Below are 14540 nucleotides of genomic sequence, written 5' to 3'. Positions count from 1 at the left end.
AWTTTTTACTCCAATTGACCCTACTTGCTAATGTTGCAATTGTTATATATGCATATAAACACAAATACACAACATAGTAAATATGCACGTACATCACTAAGCACAAAAGCAATCAAATGCTGTTGCTGTTCTGCAGAAATCTTCTATTTTTTAATGTAACTGTAGCCAAAGACTGAAATACCCATCTCTAAAATTGATGAAAGTCCCTCAAGTGGAACCAGCATTAAGTCRCCCTCAGACCTGACCTTTTCCAATAATTCCTGTCATTGATTCTGCCAAGGAATCTTAGTACAATTTGCATGGGAGGCACAGGAAGACCAGAGGATTTTGAAATCAGTAGCAAGCGACTTACCTTTGTGCTGATCRAACACCGAGGAGGAACTGAAATCCATTGTGGTCTATCTATTTCATTATTTGCAATCAGACCCGGCAAACACCAACTCCAGGGTTTCCAGGGAAGAATGCCATATATTAGAGTAAACAATATATTCAGCGATAGCTGTCGCCAGTCTTCTTGCCAGGGAATTAAACTTGCTTTACGGCTGCAGGTTGTTGTCAAGGCAAGGTCACCGGCACAGGAGGAATGGAATATTCTGTTTGTTATGGACCTCGTAGAGTGCCGCCTCTGGAAGCTGAGGGAGGATGGCCTGGAAGCTCGGGGGGCTCCGTGGGCTGCCGTGGGCAGGCAGGGCTCTGGTGCGGCCGCCTGGGTGTCTCCTCCGCCGCCGCACGGAGCATGTGCAGAGCGGCGGCCACCACGGCCCTCCCTGCGGGCGCCCGCGCCACACGGCTGCGGCCTCAGATGGGGCTCTCRGGGTTCAGCTGTTCACTGATTTAACCCCTTCCGAATAATTACAGTTGTCAATATGCAGGGTTCGCACAGCAGGGTTGTCAGTATGGGAGCACGTTACCGCGCTCGCAGTGGTGGCTGCCACAGCCGCGTGACACGTTTAATAATTCACAGCGTCTGCTCTGAACGCCTTGCGTCAGTCAGACCGAGAGGGCACCCACATCTTCTGGCTCTTTCTTTAATCGAGCTCATCCTTCCGAAGTTGGGAGCTTGGTCTGTGTGCTGTGGGGGAGAGGGGTGTTGCTTTTTACTGGGATGTGTCCGTGGTAGAAGGAGCAACAAATGGGCTGACTTGGAACTTGCTTGGAGAAGCGGATCACCAGCGATGCCCGCCGTCTGGTGCGCTGGAGGGTATAAAAACTTTACTTAGAACTGGTGCACTGAAAGAGACATATCGGCACTGATGAATAAGGAAAAGTATTAAATGAAAATTAAGAACAGCAAAGCAGTTTTGGTCTAAGGGTACAGAGAGGACCTACCCTAAAGTAGGCCTAAACTTGGTCAGCCTAAGAGCTCCCTAGACTATTTTCTGTATTGATTTTTTTTCTGCAGTGTTGATGATTTCACTGACTACAATGGAGGCTTAGAAAAATAATTTACATATAGACATTCTACATACATAYATTTAGGAGTTGAATCGGACACTGATTCACATCCCACAAACCCACTTTTGAATCTAAATCCAAATGATGTTTTTAGAAAGAAGACAGAATGGTCCAGGCAAGTACAGCCTTGTAAAGCCTTGAAACTGAAGGCCAGAGCTGAAATTTTCTAAAGTGCAACAGTGTGATGTACTTAACTGAGGAGAGCTCTACTCAGCTTGGAGTGGAATTGTGCCTATGGACATTGATTTTATTTCTTTTTCCTTACTGCTGACTTGTCAGTATTCTGGCTTTTCTTTTTGTGCTGAGGAAGGACCCTCCCTGAGGTACGTGCTGTCTGTGCAGAGATGCAGGAGCACAGTGTCGGTGTGCAGACAGGCAGCTCCTAACTGCCCGCTCTGCCCCATTAGAGGTGCTTAGCTTGTAGCTCCAGCTCCCTTTGGGCTCACGGGACTGTCCCTGTGGCCTCATGCCCTGGCTTCACTCAAGAGCTGCCACGACTGCTTCCTGCTGGAGACACACACCCTCACGTGGAGCCTGTCAAGCACTTCCAACTGCAAATTATCACCCTAGATGATCTCAAAAGCAGCCTTTGCTTCCAACATCTGACAAGAGGTCCTCTGTGGACCTTCCGCTCTGCTCCTGTTATTGCTGTAGCCTAACTGTATCCGTGCATTAGCCCAGGAATGAGGCACACTGCAGGTGCACGGCCAGGGGATCTGGAGGAGAGACATTGGAGACCTGACCCCTTGCTGTTCCGTGGAGGGCACAAGAGAATTCCCTTTGGCGYTGTGTACACTCCCTAAGGGCTCAGCTCACCCGTCTTCAGCTGTGGGAGAGCCAGGTACCTCCCCTGAGGTAGGTGTCCATGTTCCATAGGGACAGACTGTGCTTGTGAGCTGGCACCTCCTGCCGTGGGTGTGCAGGGACCCAGAATTTAGCACATGTAACCACTGCCTGGTTGCCTACATTTCCCACASAGGTGGCCTAGTTTAGAGGGCTGACTTGTACACAGCTAAAATGAAGCAAGATGAATTTCAGCTTTTCCTACAGGAAATTTAAAAAGTGAAAAACCTCTTACTCTTTTCTCCACTGTTGCTCCCCATTTGCCAAGTACTGCCAATACTGGAGTCTGTGGTGACTTCACTTCCCAGCAGAAGTGCAGCGCGAACTGGATGGGAGGATGCTGACATCTCCTGTCCCAAGASAGACATTTTCTGGTGTTATCCCTCACACCATCTTCCTTCTTTTCTCTTACCCACTCTTCTCAATAGCAGCCCTCCCTCCTGCCCTGTAGCCTGCCTGTTTACCTGAGACATAGAGAAATACCTCTGCCCAGGAGGACATGGGCGCTCCTGTGCAGGATATATTCATATATATGTGTGTATGTGTGTATTGTGTATTATATATTTGTAATAAAGATTCAGATGAAATTAATGAAATTGTTGTATACAGGGATGAAGAGCAGGACTAAAACCTGGTGATGCTGAGGTATCTTAGCCTGCAGCTCCTGATGACACCTGCTGTGTGGCACATTGCCCTCACTGGACCAGCAGTGCCTTCTCGTAAGGAGCACTCCAGGAGCTGGCACCACAGCATTGGTGTATTGCAAACCTGAATGTCTACAGACTCAGTATTGCTTGGTAAACATATCATATAGCAGGCATAAGTCAAAATGAACAAAGGGATAAAAAAATCAACCTTCATTTTCAGTTTGCAATAAAATCAATGAATAATTTGATTATAAAGTATTTAAACCATGATGCTATATATAAACTACCTTCTGATTGGATTTGGAAGTGAATGATTCAGTGTTAGGCAGTGATAAAGTTAGCACCAAGCTCATAATCCCACCAAGATGGATAGCCTGGGCTGTGCTGTCCAGTAAGGCCTGAGCCAGGATCCACCCAAATGACGACAATCTCTCTTAAAATGTCAGTGGATTAGCAGGGATTAGAGAATGGAGAATAAAGTCACAGATAGATCTTACAGGTTCCTACCTGAAATGTAAGACAGACTGAGGATCCCTTCTACTCTGCTCCCTGCTTTATAAGGCCAAATACATTTTCTGCTAAATCTGTGTGAATTTATGCCCCTGACTTAAGTGCAGTCGAGATGTCTCCCATGGTACAATTGTTTTCATTATCACTGGGCTCCGATGAGGCAGATACAGTAAGTAACAAGCCAGCCATGGCAGAGAGGCCACCTGTAATTATAGCAGTGCTGTTAACCAGCAACTGGCTTTCTGGGTATTGCTTTCTCAAATAATTACCTGTTTATGGTTAACTAAACCAAATCATTTTTTTTCTCGAACTGAGTGTTGTGCACTATTTAGGAGGAGTGAGAGGTATCCCAAAGAGTTTATCACCCCCTATCTTTCATTCTAGAATGAACCGGCTTTAAGCTGTCATGTAATTCTGTGCAGTTCCAGTAGATGGTGGAATTTGATCAACACTTGATTCTTTGAACTAGTAGGAACAGCTCTAACGTAGTGACCACTTTTCTATTAGACCCTTTTAAATGGAAAAAGAAAAGCTTGTTTGTGGGAAACAGGTAATCTTTGACATTCAATACATTAAGAGTCTCTGCAAATTAATGAAGCCCTTTACAGACACCATATAATGAAGCAGAGCATTACTGATCAGCWCTCCATGAAGGACAAGCCCTGAAAGTCTCTGATATGCCAGGACAGTTAGGTCAAGTCCTCTATGGATGGTACTGGGATTAACCATACAAGAGGTTCTGCTTGTGTCTCATTTCAGGGCTGTTGGCACCATTCTGCTTCCGAGTGTTTCCTGCAACAGTTTTCCTGTGAGACACARAAAAGGCTGGTCAGGAATGTGGCGGTGACGCTAGAAGCACTGTGTGTTACAAGCAGGGTTGTGTTCAGGTTGTGCAGTGCCACCTGCACGGCAGGACTAGGCAATGTGACAAATCCAAACCACACAACTGAACAGGAAATGTGAGCGGGAATGCAGTTCTAGGAGGAACTGGCTAATAAGGAAACCAATTCACCCCCTACTCCTGGGCACTTTCATACTATGTCAAGTATCTGGTCCAATCTTCTTTGATTGTAGAAGCAGCAGGAATCCCTATATCGTGTCACAGGATTATTATATCACTAGAATACCCTCTGTTCCTCATTGATGTTTAATGACTGATACCAGTCATCCACACTTCCTATTTTTCTRCTGCAACCATGGAAGCACATGCCTTCCTTCCAGGCTTGTTTCTTTCTCTGAATATCTTCTCTGCCTATTAATGCACAAATCRTAGGAGAATAATAAGCCAAAATGCTACACCCATATCCTTATACAGTGCTCTCTCTATGGATTTCAGCCTCATATTATGATGGTGTTTCTATGCCAGATTAATTCCTGGTCTTTGGAAAGCTGGGATGTGTGAAAATCCAGAGAGCATCAGTCCCTGATGTGTGAAAATCCAGAGAGCATCTTCAGTCCTTCCCCACACTGCATTCCCCATTCCCCAGTTCCTCACTGGGCTGGAGATATGCCATATTTCAGGGAAACTAGTTAGAACACAGGGAAAGTTGTCATGGCCCAGCTTCAGCCAGGACAACTCAGACATGAACAGTTATCTGCTGAGAAAAACAGTAATGAGAAAAAAGTTTTAATGGGGCCAATCGCAAATGTCATTTAAAAGTTGAGTATCAGATTTGACACAGCTCCAGGAGAAAAGCTTTCTGTTTCCTTCATTCACAGATTTTACTRTTGTCCCGCGAAATTTTTGTTTTTATTAATACAACCTGGAACCAGCTTAGCTCTTCAGCTGTTGACCATTTTCCTACTCTACAAGCAGAAGTGCATACAATTGCAATGGCAGGTGCCAAATCATTGTGTGTGTAACTTCATCAGTGACCAGTCTGACCCAGATATAAACAGGCAAATAGCAGAGCTGCATAATGTTGCATCAGAAACTGCTCCTCTTGACTGGCTTCAGAGTGATTGCAATGAGGCATGTCGTGTGGACTCAGTGAGCTGCATCTTTTTCTGTTTGGAGTAATCAAAAATACGTGTCTATGTAGTTTTTGATTATCAGTATTTTACATTGCATAGCAAAGGTGTCTCTAAGCCTAAAAGATGAGAAAAACTAGGTGCCTATAGCATGCGAACTGCAGCCCAAAGGGCTTACTCCTGCATTCGTTGCATCCTTAGAACTCCTTGATACCTCATCCTAGGTTGCTAGGTCACTTCAGCTTTGCAAGGAGACAAGTGCATTAGTAGTAACTGGATACACAGGATCTGGTATTATTATATTTACATAGAAAAGACAATTTAACCCTCTGTGTATGAAACTCAAACAGAAATGCAAACATTTAACTGCTATCCCAATGTACTTAGTACATACACTCACTATCAGAATAAAAAGATAAGCAGCTGAGTGGGGCAAAGCACCAGAATTAAGTTCAGAACAAAACCAAAAACACTGCCTAAAASAAAGTTATCCTTTTGAAGATTTACACAGTTTATAAACATGGAATGAACATTAAATCGGCAACGCAGCAAGACTCAGCATTATGGTAACATTTACTATTACTTGGACACAGCCAAGATAGTTCTCAGACCTACAGGACCTTTTTATGGACCCCTCTCCCACCACCTTTGCAAATGATGCTGTAATTATTGTAGAATCACAGCGGTACTTGGAGGGCCAAGCAAGCCCTGAGCTGGACAGTGCTGGAATCCCTCCTGAAACTCTGTGGCCACCCTGTGGCTTTTCAGTCCACCTAGACAAATGTTTGAAAAGAAACCAAGGTGCAGCCTTGTGAAGGCTTCCAGAGGGCTACAGCAGCGTCACAGGCCATCAAGGACCTGCAGGTGACAGTGATACTGCGGTGCTCTAGTCACTGGACATTGTGGCTGTGGGAGATATGATGGTCTTCGAGATGGGAGATCTGTGCTCTGCTACAAGCCTGGTCTCATACGATCTGCTTCTTTGGTTTACTCGGAAATTGTAGAGTGGGACAAATAATAACTATAATAATATTCATCAGCTATTCTTTGAAAGCAAATGCAAAAGATACATGTGTGGAACTGATGTGATTTTTAAAAACTTGAATGAATGTTTGGAGGGGAGTTATTGTTGTATTTCCTTATTTCTAACTACAATCTCTCCAGTCAGTATGCATCAAGAAATTAGAAACCGTAGTTTGCTGCTGACAAGTAGATTTTATATAAAGTAATTTTAGAATCTCTGAGGACCTTGCTGAGATTACAAAACTATTCCAAGTGGGTCAAAGTGTGGCCTTAAATTATGTGGATAATCTAACTGGCAACAGAGACTGGAAGCTTATTGGGACCATTTGAAAGCTGTGTGTATGTTTATTCTACATATGATGGACAGGCACGGGCTTGCTGAATTTGTGCTTTCACACAAAGAGAAGCCTGCTCTGTTAGCTTAAGCTTAGCACCATGTTCATGCAGCCACACAACATTTTTCAGCTTGGAGTCTCTGTCCACAGTAACCAACAAATATACATGGGAAAAACAGCAAAAGCAGGAACTTTTCCCCTCCAGATGTAATTGAAACTTGAAGCAGAAATATTTGTCAGGAGATAATTCACTGTAAATCTTTCCATAAACAGGCTGATGTAGCAGGCTATGTTCAGCATGATGTAAATGGGAGAGGTACCCTGTGATCTCTGCATATGGCATTGACATTTTAGGTCACTGCTCCTGAAAAGCAAATTTCTTCCTGATGCCACATAGATGTGCAGGAATGGGAATGCAGGAGTGGGAGAGAGGAGACGCCGAAGGTGTCTGTAGCAACTGCAACTTGATCAGAAAGCTGCAAGAACTGCAGCCCCACCGCTCAGCAAACAGCGTGAGCGGCTCCTCCTTGCTTGCTCGGGGTAGCTGGCACCTGGCACCAGCACACACGGGCACTGCAGCCCCTTCCAGCGCGCAGCCGGGAGGGAAGCGTCTCTCCGCAGGCTCGGGGCAGCCTGTGGGACAGGCACTGCCAGGCCCGAAGCGCAGCCCGCGCGGGCGCTCCCGAGGCCGAGCAGAGCGGCGGGGCGCAGGGCGCGCGCAGCAGCTGCTCTGAGACGCTCCTTGGTGGCAGTGGTGTCCGAGAGGCTCGTTGCCCAGCAGTGGTGTCAGGGACGCTCCTTGGTGGCAGCGATGTCGCCGCACACCGGGCTGAGCGCGCCGGCCGGCGCAGGGCTCGAGCAGCCCGGGCGCCCGAGCCTGGCGGCCGCGGGGCCTCCTTGATGCTCCTCCTGTGCACGGCCTGTGCTCTGAGCCCCTGCCCAGGGCTGTGCTGGAGCACCCTGATGCTCCCTGAAGTCATATGTGTTTCCATGCCAAATCTTTACCTCACTGAGATATCTTCTCAAGTGTGCTTGTGACAGCAGGGGAGCGGGTAGAAGAGTGCATGTGTTAGCTCTGCTTTTCCTGGCTCCTGGGCTGTGCTGGGCTGCCCGGTTGGGTTTCTGACCCGCGCTGTGCGTGCCGCTAGCTGCAGGGCTGGTACGGCAGCACAAGCGCCAGTGCCAAGCCCACACRAGCTCCTCTGCCCGCGCTCTCCTCTCGCAGCATCGGGGCAGCTGCTGGGTGCAGCTCACGTGGGTTCCTGGCCAGAGCAACACGCTGGCTCCAGCAGCACCCGCTGCAAGTCAGCAGGGACGAGAAGAGCAGTGCCGGAGGCGGCGGGGGGCACGTGCGTGGCTGCAGCTCAGCCAGGCCGCGGCCGTGGCAGCCCCCACCGTGATGCCCGGCCTTTGTTCTCCGGGAACAATGTGGAGAGGGATGTGGAGAGGCATGCGGCCACCCTCCTGTGCTGGACACATGCAGCCTGGGCTCCTCCACGGCACCTGAGGCTGGGACACTATATCCAGCAGTGCCACTGTGTCCAACAGTGCCACTGTGTTCAGCAGTGCCACTATATCCACAGCAGTGCCACTATATCCAGCAGTGCCAGTATACCCAGCAGCAGAAGGGCAGAAGGTGCCAGGAAGTGTACAAAGGAAGCACTGACTTCTTGTCTCACTAATTCAGGCACTAAAATAAATACTTTTCTACCCATCTCTTTACTCCTTCACAGAGATTTGATTCTGGTTTGATTTCTGGTTTTCTGGTTTTGTATGTCTGAGAAAAGGTGGAAGCATTTTAAGATTCCTTAGGCATATTTTTGTTCTGCACTCTGTGAGACTCAAATTATTTTGAAATTACAAGACTTTTACACATTATCTGATTCTTTCCTAATGGGATTCACTTTGGGAGTTTGTAAATTCTAAGCTGTTAATAATCATTGGGAGGATAGGACAGTGTAGAAGTAAATAATAACAAGCACTGTAATTATTGGCAAAGAGATAGTCTTATGGAATAGGCCAAGATATTTTTAAATATAGGAAGACGCACACCAGATATGTTATATATTTGCATTCAAATGATTTGAATATTAAAGTCAGTCCTTTACAAGTATTTTTCTATTTCAGAATTTTATTTGCTATGACTGGTGTGGTTGCCAGTTGTCCACTGTTATCTTGACAGCTGCTTGAATATGAAAATGTCAAGATTCTCAGTATAGATGAATGAGAAAATAGAGCTGATCTGTATTATTCTGCTGTTTTAGAATATCAGTCATCGTCTACTTTTCTGAGTTGTCTTATGCTTTTTTCAAAGTGACAAGTACACACTATTCTTCCAGGAATAACGGTCCCTGCAGGAAGTTATACAAGCAAGGCTGCAGCTATACAATTCCACTGAAGCATTTAACAAGTAAATTTTGTTGTACACAATACCCTTAGACCACTCAAACAAGATGAACAGCAAATAGTTCAAAGACATTTGCCATCTCTGGCAATGCACACAAACACACACATTGCATTTATATGCAAACACATAGTAAGCCTTTCATCAGCCTTGAACCTCGAAGTTAAGGTTACAGGAGAAAATTTACCAACAAATATGCTTAGAATGGACTCACGGACAGAAAAAACAGATCTGTATGAAATAAAGCCAGATAACAGACAACCTTATACTGAACTTGCTTAATCCTGGAGCAGATTTACTGGCAGATAGTGGGGAGGGGGATGGAGACTAGCCCTCCATGTGGCACATGCTGTGGGCCACAGGGAAGGGGAGCAGCTGTGCAGCCTCTCCAATCCACCCCACGGCTGTGGGGAGCTCTGCTTAATCCACAGCAGATTTAGCACTCAGCCCAGGTGGGACCATGTCATAACTCTACCGGAGTTATGCCAGAAGCAATTATCTAAAACTGATCATAGAGATGCACCCTTGGATGAGTTACTAGAACTCCCGAGTGACTCTGTACCAGTCTGAAAGGTCAGTTTGCCTGAGGAGGGCTTCCCTAAGGTCTGGTCTATACAACGTGATGACAAAGCCACGGGGGACTTCTGTCCTCAAAGATCCTGAGACTACAGGAACTACCACATTTGTGAGGCCAAGAGGACTTCTCCTTTTGTGTCCTTTCTCCAGCCACAGCCAGCAGCAGGTGCTTAGGAGTGTTGGAATTAAGCATGTACTGAAAATACTTCTCCGGTACGGCCTCCCAGTTTCCAGCAATCAGTGTTCTRCAGACTTCCTGTGCTGGAAGTCATGTCCAGATTATCATGGATAACTGTAATCAGTGGATCTATTCTTTATCAGTTTATCTTTTGTATTATTGTACCTACATATGCTTTGCCTTTTACCTCATCTTAAATTAAAGTTGCAGTGCCCAGTAATCTTATACTGAGAAATGGCAAGTGCCATTCTCTGCAGTATGCCTCATTTCATATCTATCTGTTTGTATTTTTTCYATCAGTGATCTTTACAGGTCTATGTTCCACTGAGGTGCTGGGCACCTCTCCTTCTACATTATTTGGCCAGCCAGCCAGCAGCCAGTGCAGGTGTTGGGAGTTTGGTGGAGTTTGTAATAAATGAACAGCAAAATTATTTCTTCCAGTAGAAACAAATGGGTATTTTCTATGTCAAATTTTTACAACAAAGTACCATGAAATGACGGAAGTTATGGGAAAACTCTTCTGGAATAAATAATTCTGTCACAGAGGTAAAGGGATGCAGATTTCTATGATCATTTCTTAGATGAGCCTAAGTTCATGGAGCTAGAGCAGGTAGAGCAGCTGTTTAAACATCAGTGTTTGCTTTATCTAGAAGATTCTTCTCTTGAATCAATAGAGTTCTGGCAGGGTTGAACTTAGGCAAGTAATTAGTAAAACAAATTAAAAAGGCAACCACAGGTTGCATTACAGAAACCCTGTCGTTACTATCTGACATAATGGCAGAAAAGCTTAAGAACTGACTTGGCATGGGCTGGCTTTTCCTGTAGTAGGAGGGTACTCAAGAGAGGAGAGAAGATAAAGTTCTTTCTTAGACTGTAAAGAGGCTAGAAAGCTTAACATACTTAAAATTGCTTAGCAAACATCAGCAAACTGTAGCTTACAGTAAGGCCATTTCTGCACAATCTGCTGCCACATTTTGCTTTGGGGGGAAGACAGTGTTTCACAGCGCTGGTTGTCAGAGATGGGGCAAAACTACCCCAAGGTGTCACTGGGCCACACACTTTGTGGAAGAAAGTGCATCTTCATGATGCCTCCTGCAGCACAGCAAATAGAGCCAAAGCTGTAAGGGGTGCTGAGGATGTGGTGTTGCTTGTTTTATGGGATACAACACACTTCTAGCTTTAATTCTGGTACAGACACTGTACAAATACTGACACTTTTGGTGTTCTGGTCAATATTTCTCTCTCCTAGGTGCTAAACATCTCTATCTCGGTATATAATGGCCGAGCTAATATGTATGTACCAGTTTTATCCATCTACTACATAGTATAGTTATTTGAAAAGCTACTACAGGCAGAAAAGATGGTGCAGTCGCCTAAAAAACATGGAGTCCATTGTTTGCTTTCTTGTAATGTCATTTGTAAAGATTCCTCAGATATCAAAGGCATTATTTTATTACTTGAGAAAATTAAAAATCCAGATTTTCCTTGGATCTGTGTTTTTACTCATCCCGTTAAGTGTTGGTCACCTGGACATTTTAATCAGGATTATAGTGTCTAATGAGATTAGTTAGATAACACTTCTTGTTAATTAGGATGGCCTAGCTGCTCGGCTTTTTCTGAAGGGCATGTTGATGCTTCAAGCAAAGTGCTTGGGAGTACAGACGACTGCATGCGACCAAGGTCAGAGGTAGCATCCTGTGGGGTCTATGGAAATGTAGGCTTAAGTATTACCTGGCAGTGTGTTAAAACCTGTATATTAAAAAGGTGCCAAGAGAAAAAAAAACATTTTAATAGGAATAACTGTATCTGGTGAATCTGGAAAAAGACTATAGAGAAAGCAAAGAAGGAAAATGGCAATGAGAAAACTCGTTTTAGAATGTTAAAAAATAGCCAACTAATTCATTCATCTGAATAGTTCTGAGTTGGAGATGGGTGATTCTGCTGGGCACCATAAGTGTTTGAAAGAGTTTCAATTGGCTGCACTTGTAACCCACATACATTTGCTATCCGTTTAGGGTTTTCCATAATCTTAAGTCCAGAATTTCTTGTGGTTCCCAAGATGCCAGAAAACAAAGAGGTCCTGATTCTTTAYTGAGAAGGATAATTCAAAACAGCAAGATGAAACATAGCATGGTAAAATGGAGGCTGAATATCTGGAAAGATGTCATGGTAGTAAGATAAATTAGACTGTAAAAGAGGCTGATGAAAGCCTGGGAGTCATTTAAAACAGACAGAACAAAGCGGCCTGGCATGCACTGTAGAGAACAACCCTACACTCACGGAGGAAAGACAAGATGATATCATAGGCCCTTTCCATCATTTATTTTCTAATGTCTATAATCTGTGATAAAACATACTTTTATGGAGATGCGCCAATGTTTTTAAGCCTAGACACCGACACTTGGATCTTGTTTAAAGAAGTGTTCGTAATCAGTCACAGAGAACCTTTCCAGAACGCTAAGACATGATGCAAAAGGAGCTCAGAAGTTACTATGTTGAATAGACAGATCATGCTTTAAAAAAAGTGGGGACTATCCAGGACCCTGTATTTAYGCAGAACTGAGCCTAACAGACATCCACTTTCTGCTGGCTGCTGTATATATGTTGCTATAAGAGAAATCATAGTGATTAGAAATAATCACATATTGATAGATGATGTTGGTAACTGAATCCAAAGCCTGTGACCAAGCCTGCATGTGGATCTTGCAAAGCATGATATAGTTTCAGAATCTGTGAAAAAACATTTTGTAGCACGTGAGTCCATCCTTTGCAGAACCAGGAGACAGAAAATCCACCTTTTCTCAGTATCATAAGAATTAATACTATTAACTGTCAAGAAAAAATGGCTTTTGCTTATCACATGACTAAGATAATTATCATGTTACCTGCTGGACTGAATATGGGAATATACAAATTTTATTGAGAGCATTTCTTTTTTCCTCACAATATGATATCAATATTTTCCCTTCTAGACATAGAATTTCTGTGTCTAGACATAGAATTTCTAGACATAGCGTTTACAAGTATCAAAACTAATATGTATTGCTGCTAACCATATACAAAATTTCATTATCGCCTTAATGCTCATTCTTTCCTTAATTACATGAAATCTAACATGTACATGCAGAATATAATTAAAGAAAATTACATGTCTTGCGTAAAGGTAATAGTTCTATAAAATCTATTAGAGGATAGATAATTGGTGATTAAACTTAAGCACAGCCCGTCAAGATAATGAAAGTTCCAGGCTGTGTGTTTACAGTAGAAGGAAACGATGTTTTGTTAGGGTGGTGTCTTCAAGGCATTCAGCCCAAATTCMTACAGCCATGTAAGCCTGAAGGCCATCCAAGGCCTTTCCCTTCTGTTTTCTGTTAACTGGTTTCAGCTCTTCAGAATTGTCCAGTCAGTCAATACAAAACACAAAGCTGAGATGCTTAGATGCAACTTTGGCCATTTGAATTTACAGCTCTCTCTTCTCCTGCATTGATTTAAGAGGGAGTAATAGGACATGTTTTTAACAATCCCACTCATGGAACAGATATAATATATAACCTATATCTTGTTTTATTCCTGAAATACTGGACATGGAGCTCTGCAGGAGGCAGGATGAAGGCCCAGCAGTGTTGCTTGGCATGGCATTCAGTGAGGGTCATAGGACCCATCTTCTGTTCTGGCTAGACCACTGTCGCATGACTCAACAGCATGAGTCACAAGTTGCTTTCTCAAACAGGCTAACCATTCTTATCCTTCTCTGGCTATTTAATTTGGATCATAATACTCTATTATCAAATTTGCAAGATGCAAGTACAAAGTGGTTGGTTAGCATTTCACTGTCTGCACATGTCCATTTACCTAAGAAAAACTACACAACACTGCTAAAAATAATTCAGATGGCAGAGATTGTCTCATCATCTCAGTTGTTTAGAGTCTGGTTTTACATCTTCCAGTGAGATAGTATTTAAAAATATTAAAAAATATTAAAAAAAAAAATTTAAAAAAATTATGGTCTTCTTCATACTTTTCAAGAGTAGTTCCGGATCGAATCCATTCCTGTATTAATGGGATTTAAAGGTGTTTTCCCAAACATACCTATATCCCAGCATAGCCAGCCACAGAACATGTGTGTTCCAGTTTGTCACTGCTTGGGAAACACTTAGGAGCTGCCGTATTTCAGAGTGGTGAATCCCTGAATTTCCCCAGAGGTTGCAGCTGATACAGAGTGCAGATAAGTTAATAACGGCACACTCAGGGGACATATGACAAGCAAAATCACAGCTGTAAACCCAGCCCTGACTTCCATGTGTTTCTTGGAAGCCATTCAAAACGTTGATTATAACCTACTCGTGCCATCCGCTCTGTGAGATAATTGAGTTTCAGTATGTTGTGGTGGCCTGGTTTTTTTTCTCAGCCCTTGTCAGAGGAAGATGAGGAATATTTAAGCTCAATTTAACTGCAGATAGGAAGGGACAACACTGTTCATGTATTTGCTGYGGTGGTTTGCCCCAGGTTTCTGGAATCTGGCTCACACAGTCAAAGCAAAGGGCAATTTCAAGATGTCCTGATACACGAACAAAATTTATTACAGAAAGAATGTGAGC

General features: G+C 43.9%; 1 protein-coding gene across 1 annotated transcript in view; it reads right to left on the bottom strand.

Annotated features, from left to right (window-relative positions):
• ANKRD55 (ankyrin repeat domain 55) overlaps positions 1-586 on the bottom strand; it is a 41757-nt gene extending 41171 nt beyond the window's left edge. The window contains exon 1 of the mRNA XM_026038170.1: positions 353-586. Within this exon, the coding sequence (XP_025893955.1) occupies positions 353-392 (40 nt within the window). The 5' untranslated portion in view covers positions 393-586. The remainder of the gene's footprint in view (positions 1-352) is intronic.
• Between the last annotated feature and the right edge of the window lie 13954 nt (positions 587-14540).

The sequence above is a fragment of the Nothoprocta perdicaria genome, unplaced genomic scaffold (genome assembly GCF_003342845.1).
Source record: "Nothoprocta perdicaria isolate Ctin4 unplaced genomic scaffold, notPer1 scaffold_1, whole genome shotgun sequence".
Lineage (NCBI taxonomy): Eukaryota > Metazoa > Chordata > Aves > Tinamiformes > Tinamidae > Nothoprocta > Nothoprocta perdicaria.
The sequence above is the reverse complement of the archived record's forward strand: the minus strand, read 5'-3'. Positions and strand labels throughout refer to the sequence as shown.